The sequence below is a fragment of the Oncorhynchus masou genome, chromosome 3 (genome assembly GCF_036934945.1).
Source record: "Oncorhynchus masou masou isolate Uvic2021 chromosome 3, UVic_Omas_1.1, whole genome shotgun sequence".
NCBI classification, from domain to species: domain Eukaryota; kingdom Metazoa; phylum Chordata; class Actinopteri; order Salmoniformes; family Salmonidae; genus Oncorhynchus; species Oncorhynchus masou.
This window is the reverse complement of record NC_088214.1, coordinates 29,333,856-29,349,408: the sequence shown is the minus strand read 5'-3', so window position 1 is coordinate 29,349,408 and position 15,553 is coordinate 29,333,856. Positions and strand designations below refer to the sequence as shown.

Here is a 15,553-nt window from a genome sequence, read left to right as displayed (position 1 = left end):
CACAGTATAGGCCTACTCTAAGAAGTAAAAGACCCTAGAAGAACCTTTTGGGAGGTTACATTTCGAACCTTTTTAATAATATATTGTAAAGGTGGCAGCCTATCAGAAGATTGGAGGTGTGGCTTTTAGGTAGGCATTTTTGTCCACCCGTTACAGTAAATGTCATTCCTTTTTTTTTGTGGCTACATTTTTGTTACAGGTACATTATCCATTTCAAATTATAAGTTTATAAAACCTGTACCTGTAGGCTGCCCCTCGAAAGAAGAAAAGAAACAGAAAGAAATACATACAGAGTTTCATTATACATTATAAAATCAGTGTAAACAGGAAAACAAAACAAAAAAGAGGTGGGCCTCCACCTCTGAGCTCATTCCCCCAACCCCACCCAGCCAACATGTCTCCATCCAACCCCCCACCCAGGAAACCCTGTTTCCCACCCCTTTCCACTCCTGCTAGCAATTACTGTACGGTTGCTCGTCAGTCACCCTCCAACACCCACCCCTCCTTCCAGCAACCAGAGAAAATCCTCCCCATACCATCCTTTACCCATGGGCCTGAAAGCAAAGAAATAAAAAAAAGAGGAAAAAGGTATATATATATATATATATGTATATATATATACCACCCCTACCTCGTCACAACACAACTGTTTGGCTCAAACGTTTAACAAGGCACACCTGTTATTTGAAATGCATTCCAGGTGACTACCTCATAAAGCTGGTTGGGAGAATGCCAAGAGTGTGCTAAGCTGTCATCAAGGCAAAGGGTGGCTACTTTGAAGAAACTCAAATATAAAATGTATTTGTTTAACACTTTTTTGGATACTACATAATTCCATATGTGTTATTTCAGAGTTTTTATGTCTTCACTATTATTCTACCCATTGCTGACAGGTGTATAAAATATAGCACACAGCCATGCAATCTCCATAGACAAACATTGGCAGTAGCATGGCCTTACTGAAGAGCTCATTGGCTTTCAACGTGGCCCCATCATAAGATGCCACCTTTCCAACAATTCAGTTTGTCACACCTTGATCTGTTTCACCTGTCTTTTTGCTTGTCTCCACCCCCCTCCAGGTTTCGTCCATCTTCCCCAGTATCCCCAGTGTATTTATACCTGTGTTGTCTGCTTGTCTGTTGCCAGTTCGTTTTGTTCGTCAAGCCTACTAGAGTTTTCCTTTGCTCCTCTCTGTTTCTAGTTCCTGATTTGTAGTTTTCCCGGTTTTGACCTTTCTACCTGCCCTGACCCTGAGCCTGCCTGCACCTTTTGTACCTTGTCACACCACCCTGGATTATTAACTTCAGCCTGCCCTGACCCCAAGACTGCCTGCTGCTTTGTACCTTTTGGACTCTGATCTGGAATACTGACCTCTGCCCTTGACCTGTCGTTTTGCCTGCCCCCTGTTCTAGTAATAAACTTTTGATACTTCGACACTGTCAACATCTGGGTCTTCCCAGAAACGTAATACAGTTAGTCACATGTCTACCCTGCTAGAGCTGCCTTCAGTCGACTGTAAGTTCTCTTATTGTAAAGTGGATACGTCTAGGAGAAACAACAGCTCAACCGCAAAGTGGTAGTCCACACAAGCTCACAGAATGGGACCGCCAAGTGCTGAAGCGCGTAAAAATTGTCTGTCCTTGGTAGCAACACTCACTACCGAGTTCCAAATTGCCTCTGAAAGCAACGTCAGCACAATAACTGTTAGTCGGGAGCTTCACTATCTGGCAGTCCGATGGACAAATCTGGGTTTGGCAGATACCAGGAGAACGCTACATGCCCTAATGCATAGTGCCAACTGTAAGGATTGGTGGAGAAGAAATAAGGGTCTGGGGTCATTTCTCATTGTTCAGGCTATGCGCCTTAGTTCCAGTGAAGGGAATCTTAACATGACAGCATACATACAAGGCCCTTTCCTGTTTCAGCATGACAATGCCCCCGTGCACAAAGCAAGGTTTATACAGAAATGGTTTGTTGAGATCAGTGTGGAAGAACTTGACTGGCCCACACAAAGCCCTAGCCTTAACCATCAAACACCTTTAGGATGAATTGGAATGCCAACTGCGAGCCAGTACTAATCGCCCAATATCAGTGCCCGACCTCACTAATGCTCTTGTGGCTGAATGGAAGCAAGTCCCAGCAGCAATGTTCCAACATCCAGTGGAAAGCTTTCCCAGAACAGTGGATGATGTTGTAACAGCAAAGGGGGTCCAACTCAATATTAATGCCCATGATTTTGTAATGAGATGTTCGACGAGCCGGTGTCCACATACTTTTGTTCATGCAGTGCAAGTTACATAATGTAGCACAACTGCTAAACATGATAAAGTACTATATGTTTTGGCTTGCTATTGGGCTATTTGTAATGTATCTTTAACATGACCCTTACATTGGTTAAATAAGTACAATCAAAAGTTAGACTATTTAAATCATAAGAGACCTTGGCCTAAAAGTATCTAAAATCATTACTTGACCTCCTTTGGTGTAAAGCAGGAAAATAAAATATACTGTAACATCAACAGTATGAACACCCATGCTTTCCACAAAAAATATTTTCAAAGCAGACATGTATGCTTGTAAATATCCCCTGCCAAAATATTTTTAACAGATTTTACTCGTCCAAATGCCAATTTTTATCAACAATTTCACCCACGTTTCTTCTCACCCAAATGTTCTCAATAATGTGAGTGAGAGGCATAACTTTTCCACTTGTGAGTCATTCTGTTTTTCATTTGATAAAGCTGCCATTAATGGAATGAAAAGGTGATAAGGGGTCGTAGAACACACTGATGGATTGAACTTCCAAGGACTGCTCCAGGAATCTGGGAAATAAGGCAGAGGGATTGCTCCCCACTTCATAACAAGGCACAGGGCCCTGTGTAAACTGTCAGTAAATTTAACAGTACCCCCTCTTAAAACATACTTGGAACTCTAGGGTCTGCTGGATTACAGTGTCAGTGTAATGTACCAAGTTTGAAGGTGTTTATGGTACCATGTCTCCACATGCAGACTTTGGAAGAACGGCCGACTTTTCCTCAGAACCTTGTGTTTTCTCTTTTAAAAAATCCATTGTTCTAGTACGCTGTAAACTAGACGCCACACAGTGTTCTATCTGAGGGTCACAACTCATCCATTTGATAGCCTGCTGAGCTGTTTGAGTTACAGAAGCGAATAAAGATATCCACTGTCAGATAGACAACCTGGCTATTTACTCATTTTCCTGGCTTCTGTCCAAAGGAGGGCTCTTAGTTTCGATTTTATTGAGTAATTCTACTTGTGTCATCCAAGTTGTTATTTAAAGAATCCAGAATTTACTATAAACAAACCCTTTTGTTAATGATATTCTCACAAACATACAATACCAGTCAAAAGTTTGGACACACTCATTCAAGGGTTTTAATTTACTTTTACTATTTTCTACATGGTAGAATAATAGTGAAGACATCAAAACTATGAAATAACACATGGAATCATGTAGTAACAAAAGTGTTAAACAAATCAAAATATATTTTAGATTCTTCAAAGAAGCCACCCTTTGCCTTGATTACAGCTTTGCACACTCTTGGCATTCTCTCAATCAGCTTCATGAGGAAAAGTCTTTAAGGAGTTCCAAAAGTCTTGAAGGAGTTCCCACATATGCTGAGCATTTGTTGGCTGCTTTTCCTTCACTCTGCGGTCCAACTCATCCCAAACCATCTCAATTGGGTTGAGGTCAGGTGAAAGTAGAGACCAGGTCATCTGATGCAGCACTCCATCACTCCATCTTGGTCAAATAGCCCTTACACAGCCAGGAGGTGTGTTGGGTCATCGTCCTGTTGAAAAACGAATGATAGTCCCACTAAAGCGCAAACTAGATGGGATGGCGTATTGCTGCAGAATGCTGTGGTAGCCATGCTGGTTAAGTGTGCCTTGAATTCTAATTAAATCACCAACAGTGTCACCAGCAAAGCAACCCCACACCTCCTACTCCATGCTTCATGGTGGGAACAACACATACGGAGATCATCCGTTCACCTACTCTGCGTCTCACAAAGACACGGCGGTCGGAACCAAAAATCTCACATTTGGACTCATCACACCAAAGGACAGATTTCCACCAGTCTAATGTCCATTGTTTGTGTTTCTTGGCCCAAGCAAGTCTCTTCTTCTTACTGGTGCCCTTTAGTAGTGGTTTCTTTGCAGCAATTCAACCATGAAAGGCCTGATTCAAGCAGTTTCCTATGAACAGTTGATGTTGAGATGTGTCTTTTGCTTGAATACTGTGAAGAATTGATTTGAGCTACAATCTGAGGTGCAGTTAACTCTAAGGAACTTGTCCTCTGCAGCAGAGGTAACCCTGGGTCTTCCTTTCCTGTGGCTGTCCTCAGGAGAACAATGTTTCATCATAGCGCTTGATGGTTTTTGCGACAGCACTTGAAGAAATTTTCAAAGTTCTTGAAATGTTCCGCATTGCCATAATATGGAATCGACCACCCCTACCTTGTCACAACACAACTAATTAGCTCAAATGCATTAAGAAGGAAATACATTCCACAAATAAACAAGGCACACCTGTTAATTGAAATGCATTCCAGGTGACTACCTCATGAATCTGGTTGAGAGAATGCCATGAGTGTGCAAAGCTGTCATCAAGGCAAAGGGTGGCTACTTTGAAGGATTTGTTAAACACTTTTTTGGTTACTACATGAATCCATATGTGTTATTTCATATTTTTGATGTCTTCACTATTATTCTACAATGTAGAAAATTGTAATAATAAAGAAAAATCCTGGAATGAGTAGATGTGTCTATTGACAGGTACTATATTTCTCAAGAAACATAAATTATCACAACGCTAATATGTCCAGGATGACTCAGTAAGTTTGACAATACCAGAATAAATGTTGCCTAAGTTCATCATTACCTACACCAAGTATGGGGATTCCCCACAAACAGTATCTCTTCATGCCACCAAAAACATCTATCTTTCAAATTTAAGAGCCAAACATGGTTATATATTAAACCTAAAAATCCTACTAGAGGGAAGGAAGGAGTTACGCTCGAAGAGCATGCCGACTGGCCAAGTTTAATGCTAAGTGAAAGATACAATAAACAAGGTAAACTCCATAGCAACAACTGTTAATGTTTTGGAGGCTCCACATAACCTCTTCCTGATTGGGACTCCCCAGAGTTCCTCAGAGCTCGCTCACTAATTATGTTCTTGTCTAAGTTCATTCTCAAATGAAAGGTCATGTTTAGCGGTTCAAAACAAATCCTCGAATGTGGGTCTGGCAAAAGTGAAACATTAAGTTACAGTAACAACCTCTAGAGTAGACTATTAAAATGACAATATTTTGATACTAATACAAATCTAGAATAAATACAGTGCATTTGGAAAGTATTCAGACCCCCAGACTTCTTTTTACACCTTTTGTTACATTACAGCAGTCCTTCTCAAATAGTGGGGCGCGCCCCCTAGGGGGGCTCGGGGGGTTGCCGGGGGGGGGGGGTGGCCCGGGGAACATGCTTTTTTTTGCCACAGGGAGTAGGGTTTTTTTGCACCGAACAAGAGCACACAGCACAGAGCAGGAGATATGAAGTGCAGATAACAAACCCTTAAGAGACACCATGGAAGAATATTTAACAGGGATGAAAAGAAAGGCGGAGAGAGACTGAGATAATGAGACAAACGTAAGTCTCCCGAAAGCTAAGACGAGTAAATATGACAAAGTGTATGTAGCGCTTGGCTTCACTGTGATTACGGTGGGAGACGAGGAAAGACCGGTATGTTTACTGTGTCTAAAAATGTTGGCGGCGGACAGCATGAAGCCAAATAAATTAAGGCGTCACTTAAAGACATTACACCCCAATCACGCTGATAAGCCGCTTGAGTTTTTTCAGTGAAAACGTGCAGAATATTGCCAACAATCATCCCGCTTTGTGAATGCTACTTCAGTAAACCAGCGAGCACTGTTAGCATCATATAAGGTGGCGTACCAAATTGCTCAGTGCAAAAAAAAAAACACTCCATAGCAGAGGAGCTGATACTGCCTGCAGCATTAGACCTGGTCTCTGTCCTGCTGGATGACGCAAGTGCTGCAAAAATTAACACTATCCCTCTGTCCAATGACACTGTCGCCAAACGTATAAATGACATTGCTAACGATCTTAAAGAACAGCTGGTAGATGAACTCAAAGACAAACGTTTTGCCTTACAGTTCGATGAAGCAACTGACAGCAACAAAGACTGTTTGTTTATTGCTTATGTACATTTTGACATGACAAACTCCCTGTGAGAGGATCTACTTTTTTGCAAATATGTCAGAGACAGAGTCACAGCTGAAGAGCTATTCAGAATGCTGGACTGCTTCCTGACTGAGAATGGGCTACAGTGGGAGAACTGCACTGGTGTTTTCAGTGATGGTGCACAGACCATGGCAGGGATGAGAAAAGGACTTTGGGCACTCATCAAGAAGGCCTCACCTAATGCAGAGTGGACACACTGTGTTATACACAGAGAAGCACTGGAATCAAGGCACATTTCCTCTGAATTAAGTGAGGTTATGACTGACATTGTAGGTGTAGTCAATTTTATAAAGACCAGACCACTAAAAACAAGAGTCTTCTCTGCTATCTGTGAGGAGACGGGAGCTGAACATCAAGCTTTGCTGTGTCACAGTGAAGCAAGGTGGCCGCCACGAGGAAAAGTCTTGTCCCGAGTTGTTGAGCTCAGAGAGCAGAAAAGAACGTTTTCGGAGCAGGAGCACAAGTATGACCTCGCAGAAAAATGTTGTGATGAGAACTTCCTGGCAAAACTGGCCTACCTGAGTGACATATTTGGATAGCTACATGAACTAAATTAACTACAGTTTCAAGGGAAAGATAAACACCTCCCTCAGGTCACAGACAAGATCAGCTCTTTCACTCAAAAGCTTGCAATGTGGGGCAGGCGACTTGATGAAGGAAATACTGATTCATTCGAGAACCTGCATGAATTTGTTGACACTACTGACTATGATGCCACCTCAGTGATTCCATATATTAAGGAGCATATTTCATCACTGATGGGATTCTTTAAAAAGCACTTCCCTGAAAACAGTTCCCAATATGACTGGGTGCACCAGCTCCAACTGGTTCCAGCTCTGCAGAGGAGGACCAGTTCATTGATATGATTGTGTCCCACTTGTTGTTGATTCTTCACAAAAAAATACAGTTTTATATCTTCATGTTTGAAGCCTGAAATGTGGCAAAAGGTCGCAAAGTTCAAGGGGGCCGAATACTTTCGCAAGGCACTGTATAAAGCAGCACCAAGTCATTCACAACTAGCATCTGTATGGAAGACATAAGGGATGCTAGGATTGGCAAAGGCCAGGATTTGGGCCAACTTGTTTATGAGGGCTCTGAAGGTGGTTTCACACTCCACTGTCCATTCATTTCCAAAGGGCTGGCTGGGGTTTACATGTCTGGACTTTGGGTTTCTTGTAGCTCTTTTCTCTCCACGTAGGTGCAACATACCCAGTGATGAGACAGTTCAACGGCTTGGCTATCTTCGATTAACCCTCAACAAAGCATCTATAATATCCAGCGATGCCTAAGAAACCCCTCAGTTCTTTTCTGTTTGAAGGACGGGGCCAATCCTTTAAAGCAGGGATTTTGTCTGGACCAGTGTGGACTCCTTCACCATTCAGAGGACTGGAAGAAATCACATTTGTCAGGGGATAGCTTCAAGCCATAATCCTTGAGCTGGTTCAAGACCTTCATCAGTCTGCTCTTGTGCTCCTCCAATATGTCTGAGAAGAATATTTGATCATCCAAGAACACAAGTACTTAGTTCAGGTGTAGACTCTCTGATTCTCTAATGATCCTCGCATCTAACAGTTCTCTCAATTGAGACTGAGGTTCACATCACAGACACTGAGTGAATTATGGCTGAGTGTAGAGAGGCAGTATCCACTCTTAGGGCAGAGGGCCATGGGCATTCTTCTTCCTTTTGCAACATCTTATCTTTGTGAGACTGGCTTCTCTGCTGTCACTGCTGTTGCTGCACTGAAGACCAAGTACAGGTCCCAGCTAAACATTGAGCAGGAGCTAAGAGTTGCAGTGTCATGCTTCAAACCCCACGTTGAAAAGCTGTACTCTGCAAAACGTGCTCATTGCAGCCATTAATCCTGATTTCCTCATTTTGATTTTTTTTAAATCAGCACAAATTGTTTTATTCATTTTTGTTTTATAGGTCAAAGTGTTTCATATATTGTGCTCCTGAGTTAATGTTGCTGATCAATTTGAATGTATTATTATTTCTTGATTATATTTTATTTTATTTTTCAGTATCAAATGGTCAAAAAATGTTTACAGTTTAAATAAGGATGGATTTATTTTTTAAATTTCAGGCAAATTGATGCACTTTAAGACTTTTCTGTTACAGACTAAAAAACAATGTTCATAAAGTTATTCTTTGTTGTAGGTTGATCTATATTTCTTTCTTTTTTTCCTTCTTTTTTTATGTCAATAAGGATACAATGTTATGCAGAGGTGTACTTATAACAATTTTATAGAAAAATTATACTATTTACAGTCACGGCGGAGAGTTGGGGGGCGTAACAGAAAATAATTGAGAAGCACTGCATTACAGACTTTTTAAAAATAGCTTAAATACATTTTCCTCATCATTTGACATACAATACCCTATAATGACAAAGCAAAAACAGGTTTTTAGAAATGTTTGCAAAATTATAAATAAATAAAATATTCAGACCCTTTTCTATGAGACTCGAAATGGATCTCAGGTGCATCCTGTTTCCATTGATCATCCTTGAGATGTTTCTACAACTTGATTGGAGTCCGCTTGTGGTACATTAAATTGATTGGATATAATTTTGAAAAGCACACACCTGTCTATATTAGGTCCCACAGTTGAAAATGCATGTCAGAGTAAAAACTAAGCCGTGAGGTCAAATGAATTGTCTGTAGAGCTCTGCGACAGGAATTCCCCAAGAACATAGAGGCCTCCATCATTCTTAAATGGAAGAAGCTTGGAACCACCAAGATTCTTCCTAGAGCTGGCCGCCTGGTCAAACTGAGCAATCGGGGAAAAGGGCCTTGGTCTGGGAGGTGACCGAGAACCCGACGGTCACTCTGACAGAGCTCCAGAGTTCCTCTGTGGACATGGGAGAACCTTCCAGAAGGACAACCATTTCTGCAGCACTCCACCAATCAGACCCTTATGGTATTGCGGCCAGACAGAAGCCACTCCTCAGTAAAAGGCACATTACAGCCCGCTTGGAGTTTGGCAAAAGGCACCTAACGGACTCTCAGACCATGAGAAATAAGATTGCTCTTTGGTCTGAATGCCAAGCGTCACATCTGGAGGTAACCTGGCACCATCCTTACAGTGAAGCATGGTGGTGGCAGCATCATACTGTGGCAATTTTTTTAAGTGGCAGGGACTGGAAGACTATTCAGGATCGAGGGAAAGATGAACGGAGCAAAGTACAGAGAGATTATTCCAATCTATTTTTTTGCTGTTGAGATTGATGCATTTTGTTAACTGGGTTTTAAAGAGGAAAATGTTGGCCTAGATAATGAAGCAGGCTTATGGTAAAGCCAATTATGATAATGCCTCAGCTGACCTCTACACTTATCATCATCCTATTTTGTAAAGCAGCATCTGGATGAGATCTGGTGGGGAGCATTTGTAACACATGTGGACTGGTATAATTTACAATGTTGTCATGGAGTATCTGGTTATAAGCAACTGTTTTGCTTAGCAACATGCACGGGAAGGTGGAGGGGAAAAATGTGCTGGCAGGTAGATGGAATATTTTAATACCATGAGACATCAACAGTTTGTGTTCCATAGATAGTTCCAGGTTACACTAAAGTCAGTTGAATTCTGAATAAAAAGGTTCTGGGTAATAATAGAGTAATATATAACAGCTAATAAATGAATGGGGAAATATATCAAAATACAAAGCCTGCCTTTTGATCCCCAAAAATAGACTAAATCAAAGGAAACGATGAAAGAAAAATGGAACTGTCAGTCTCAGAAATTATGGTTTGTAGCATATCATTGCCAGTGATAAATATTTCAACAAATAAAGCCTGAACAAGGTAGAGAAAGAGGCTTATAGTTTGCAGTGAACCTTGCCATAGTTGAGCACATTTGGGCCCCATTTCAATCCACTGTAGATGAAAGAACTGCACTGTGGGTTCTTTCAGAACTCACACTTTTGTACTTAGCTGCTTTAAGGAGGTTTTACTAACAATGGCTGTGATATGCGCTTGTCTTTACCTACCTTAGTTGATCGCACTGACTGTAAGCCACTCTCGATAAGTGTCCTCAAAATGACCAAAATATAAATATAAATCAGATTAGTTAATTGTGTTAAAACTGACACAACCCGCAAGCTACTCCTCTCGCGGACAATGGATTTTGATGTGAAATCACAACTGCCCTTAAAAATACAGCATAAACCTTCTCAGTGAAAACACAGTGTGGCTTGCTTTATCTGCAATCGATTGAATTTGGGTCTTGGTTTGATATTCTCTGTTGTGTATGACTTAATATAAATGGTCTTACCATGGTTTTATTTACTATTCACAGTCAAATTAAATCCCTTTTAACTGCATACATGTAGAGCCCCAAAAAATTATGTCCAAAGAATCTTCTCTGAGATCAAGCTTAAGCTACTTTAAAGAAAGGGATAGATATGATCAGGTTAGAAAAACATTTTTCAAAGCATGTACTGCACAGGTCTTCATTTTGAAGACAAACACAATAGAGAGATAAAACCGACTGTCTGGTTAGAACAGAGCAGCCTAGATCTGCAAAAGATCTTACGTCTCATCTTTAATCATGTTGGCACTGTATAATAATGTAGGCACCAGACCTGGATTAAAATACTATTGACAATCCTTTCAAATAATTGATATGTGCTTTTCTGGCATAATGGACCAATACAATACTCCCAAAACTGCAAACCTAACTCATCTGGCACTCCAGACAGGCTAGATCAAACACAAAGTTTTTTTTAAAGATTTTAAATAGTAAATTAACCCTGTGTGGCAGGCACTATGCAATATAGAACACTCACCTCACATGACTGGATACAGTGGATGAGTTTGGGGTCAGGATGCCACCTCGTCATTCCTGTGCAAACAATGTCCTGTAATGTAACATTGATTGAGACATTGTAATTAGTTATCAGTATCTACAGCAATATCTATAGATCCAAACCTATTTTGGTTATACTAGGCTTACAGGAGACAGTTTGTCTGTACACAGGACTTTATTTTTGTTCAATGACTACACTTGATAAAGATATCTAAATGCACGTACATCTCTAGCTTTACTCTAATGCTCCCATCAAACCAAAAACATTTAGTCAACAAGCCCATATTTTGTGTTATGAAATGATCCAGCCAAAATGGCCCTGTCATCTTGAGTTCTCCTCATAATGGTGTGTGGCATTGACTTTCTACCTTAACGACAGCATACTAATCGTATTGTTTGACTGAAAAAGACTGTAGGAGTAACAGGATACCACTTTGTGTCCCAAACGTTGTCTTGTAAAGGGATACAGACATGATTCCCATCTAGACTCAATCGAACCTAATGCATTGGATCACGATGACCTGCCAGTAATACAACTCAAGTCATCAAAATCAGTGCCAAACTATTTGGCCTTCAGGCAGTTACGTCTGCTGGCTCAGTGAATGACCACCCAATAGAGTGTCAAATGATAGGGCTATTTACGTTAGCCTTCATGTCAAAGCGATCCTTCAAGATAATATTGGGCAGGTTGCCCTTCTTAAGAAAACAACAGTCCATTTCACTCTGACACAATAGTGAAATTCCTAGACATTTTGCTGTGATGATTGCGTGTTGCGTAAATTCTTGAAAGGCGCCTATTTCTAATAGTATAAACTCTGATGTCACAACTTTTTTTTGTCCATCCGAATCTTTATACCTCATTATTTGCCATCTGCATGTCAAACTGGCAGAAATTACAATAAACATTTGATCTTAACAGAATTCACAGTGAGGCTAAGAGTGTCCTCCGAACTGAGCAGAAAAGAAGCAGGAAGATTGCACCTGGTTGTTTATATCGAACAATATAAATACATTCAGTAAAATAAGCTGCTAAGCGTAGGCCGGTGATTCATTTGCAGGAAATGCTCAACTTGAAGGACTGACAACTGTTTGTTTTAGTCCATTATTCATCCAAATGAATCATTTGAGCAAGCCACAGTTCTGTGTGTGAAGCTCTAAGGTTACACAAGGTGAATATTAGCCAATACAACATAAAATGTTGCAAATAACAAAGCAGCAACGTCTACGTCAGTCAAACACCTTACCTGAACCCTGCCTGGCAGCATCCAGTGCTTGACGCTGTCTGCTGTGGTACTATTGGCTAGAACCACTGGGTCATGCAAGGCCGCACTGCATGTTGGGTAGCAAACTGCACCTGCAGTGATACAAAGTAAGCTTTCCTTTCACTCCAATTTGTATCGGTTGAATTTATTCACGTGCAAAAAAAAAAAGCCATAGTTAAGACGAGTCATCTGTGATTCAACAGCTTGGCAGCTCATCGAGCAAAGTAATTTACCACCTGCTACCCGCTATGGCTCTGTTTTATTTTGCCATGTGTATGCATGCCTTCTGGGATACACAACACACCACAATATATGGGCAATAAATATACACATGTATATATATATATATATTCTGTATATATACAGTACCAGTCAAAAGTTTGGACACACCTACTCATTCAAGGGTTTTTCGATATTTTTACTATTTTATACATCGTAGAATAATAGTAAAGAAATCAAAACTATGAAATAACAAAAAAGTGTTAAACAAATAAAAATAGATTTTAGATTCTTCAAAGTAGCCACCCTTTCTTTGCCTGGATGACAGCTTTGCACACTCTTAGCATTCTATCAACAAGCTTCGTGAGGTAGTCCCCTGGAATGCATTTCAATTAACAGATGTGCCTTGTTAAAAGTTAATTTGTGGATTTAATGCGTTTGAGCCAATCAGTTGTGTTGTGACAACGTAGGGTTAGTATACAGAAGATAGACCAGTTGGTAAAAGACCATGTCCATATTATGTCAAAATAAGTTCAAACAAGCAAAGAGAAACAGCAGCAGTCCATCAGAGGATAAGTTCATTAGAGTTAACTGCACCTCAGATTGTAGCCCAAATAAATTATTCACAGAGTTCAAGTAACAGACACATCTCAACATCAACTGTTCAGAGGAGACTGCATGAATCAGGCCTTCATTTGTCAAATTGCTACAAAGAAACCACTACTAAAGGACACCAATAAGAAGAAAATATTTGCTTGGGCCAAGAAACACGAGCAATGGACATTAGACGGTGGAAATCTGTCCTTTGGTCTGATGAGTCCAAATTTGAGGTTTTTGGTTCCAACCGCCGTGTCTTTGTGAGAGGCAGAGTAGGTGAACGGATGATGTTCGAATGTGTTGTTCCCACCGTAATGCATGGAGAAGGAGGTGTGATGGTGTGAGGGTGCTTTGCTGGTGACACTGCCTGTGGTTTATTTAGAATTCAAGGCACACTTAACCAGCATGGCTACCACAGCATTCTGCAGCTATATGCCATCCCATCTTGTTTGCGCTTAGTGGGACTATCATTACTTTTTCAACAGGATAACGACCCAAAACACACCTCCAGGCTGTATAAGGGCTATTTGACCAAGACGGAGAGTGATGGAGTGCTGCATTAGATAACCTGGCCCCCACAATCACCCGACCTCAGCCCAATTGAGATTTGGGATGATTTCTTTGAAATAATACTGACAGTCTGTTGATTACTACAGTACATTGCAGTACATTACTACGCTAAAGTAAGTGTAATACGGAGTTTCCTCAAGCTGGAGGAGTTGAGAAGGAGACTTACCAACACTGAAGCCTTCGTCACAGGCATACTGAATCCGATTGACATCAGGTGGAGGTGGGCAGGCTTCATTCAACCTTGTACACATTGTGAACTTCTCTGTCCACTCTCCATCTTTAGTGCATCGAATTGTGTGCTGTCAGGAGAGATAAAACAGAATGAATAAGATATGGCACTTTATTAATGGAATGGAATGACAGCTCAGACAGTGGACCTATATTGCATCTTTTGTTTTGTATAAAGAGAGCTAAAGCAGTACGTTTTCCGAGGCATGAGGACACTGGAGGGTACAGAGGCTGTTGTAGTGCCTGCCGTTGGTGCAGGTGAACATGCCCTCATAGACAGCAGGTAGAGATGGACAGGGAATGGGTTCACAGCCCCCCTCCTCCCACTGGCCTCCCTCTACACACTCCACCTTCAGAAACCTTCTGGGGACGCACAAACACACACACAAGCACACATATACTGTCAGTAGGAATACCGGCCTACGCCATCGGCCTTCACATACACAGTACTGACATATGGTGACAAACACCTACACGTTTTATGTCATCTCTGGCTAAACCTGAGGGAATAAGTAAGTACATGGACTAAAACCAGGAGTGAAAAAGAGAGGGATACAGTATTCACAAGCCTCAGTAATAACAAGTTATTGTACCGGTTACCATTTTCAATAAAATTGTGGTGTTAACAATGTATTTGAGTAAATACATTTAAATCATGTCAAAGTACATAATAAACAAGATAATTTATACCGATTTAATAGTGCTTTTGGTTCTTCACATATTGTAACTCATTAGAAGTCCTTAAGACATTCACATATATTAAAAGTGAGTGGAGAATCTCATAAAGAAGTCCAGATGTTAAATAAAGGTTAAATAAAAATGAACAAAATATAAAAAGGTACAAATGCCCTGTTCTGATATCAGTTTGTACCTGCAGTTGGTCCAGTACAACATGCTGAGCAGTCTTAGAAAGTTTAGATAGATTCAAGAACAATGTCTTTGACGGGCCGATATGCCCAATAGTAAGGGATAATGCTGACTCCAACAAAGAGAGGAAAGAAACCCGCAACATCAGCTTACTAATGGGTAACCAACTCATTAGAGACACGTGAATCACATTGATAATCAGGCAAAGTTACCACAATGAATAAAACTGGAAAACAATAATGAGAAAAGTAAACATTGGTATGGATCTTACTGGAGATGTATGTCACTATACTTTAAAACCATACACGGGTATGCAGGGTTTATGGATCTAAAGGTACATTTAAATGTACGAATAGTGCTATTTAAACTCAGGATCCGTGGGAGAAATATGTGATGCATTCATTGTTTCCTGGTACATAAAATAGCAGCTTCTAACACTGTTCTATAACACGTTTATGGAGCAGAGCAAAAAAAAGTGATACATAACACATTACTCACTTTCTGGACTTTGTTTTTAGGCTGCCAGTAACATAGCAACCTGGGTTACATTTGTAACGGCATATGGTACCCACATCATGCCCTGTTCCTTCGCACTGGGGCCCTAGGAGCTTGGCGTTGGGTACTGTTGGAGGCTCTGGGCACTCTATCTTACAGTAGGCTTCAGGGAAGGACCATAGACCATCATCTAAACACACCAACCTATCACTGTCTCCTGCAA

At 40.8% G+C, this 15,553-nt stretch overlaps 1 protein-coding gene across 1 annotated transcript in view; it reads right to left on the bottom strand.

The window, feature by feature from the left end:
* The window catches only part of LOC135514181 (pappalysin-2-like), an 88,111-nt gene that overhangs the window by 2,751 nt on the left and 69,807 nt on the right, over positions 1 to 15,553 (bottom strand). Inside the window, exons 17-21 of the mRNA XM_064937467.1 lie at positions 15,334 to 15,547; positions 14,163 to 14,331; positions 13,907 to 14,039; positions 12,337 to 12,446; positions 11,073 to 11,144 (exon numbers count right to left, since the gene is read on the bottom strand). Coding sequence (XP_064793539.1) covers positions 11,073 to 11,144; positions 12,337 to 12,446; positions 13,907 to 14,039; positions 14,163 to 14,331; positions 15,334 to 15,547 — 698 coding nt within the window. The remainder of the gene's footprint in view (positions 1 to 11,072; positions 11,145 to 12,336; positions 12,447 to 13,906; positions 14,040 to 14,162; positions 14,332 to 15,333; positions 15,548 to 15,553) is intronic.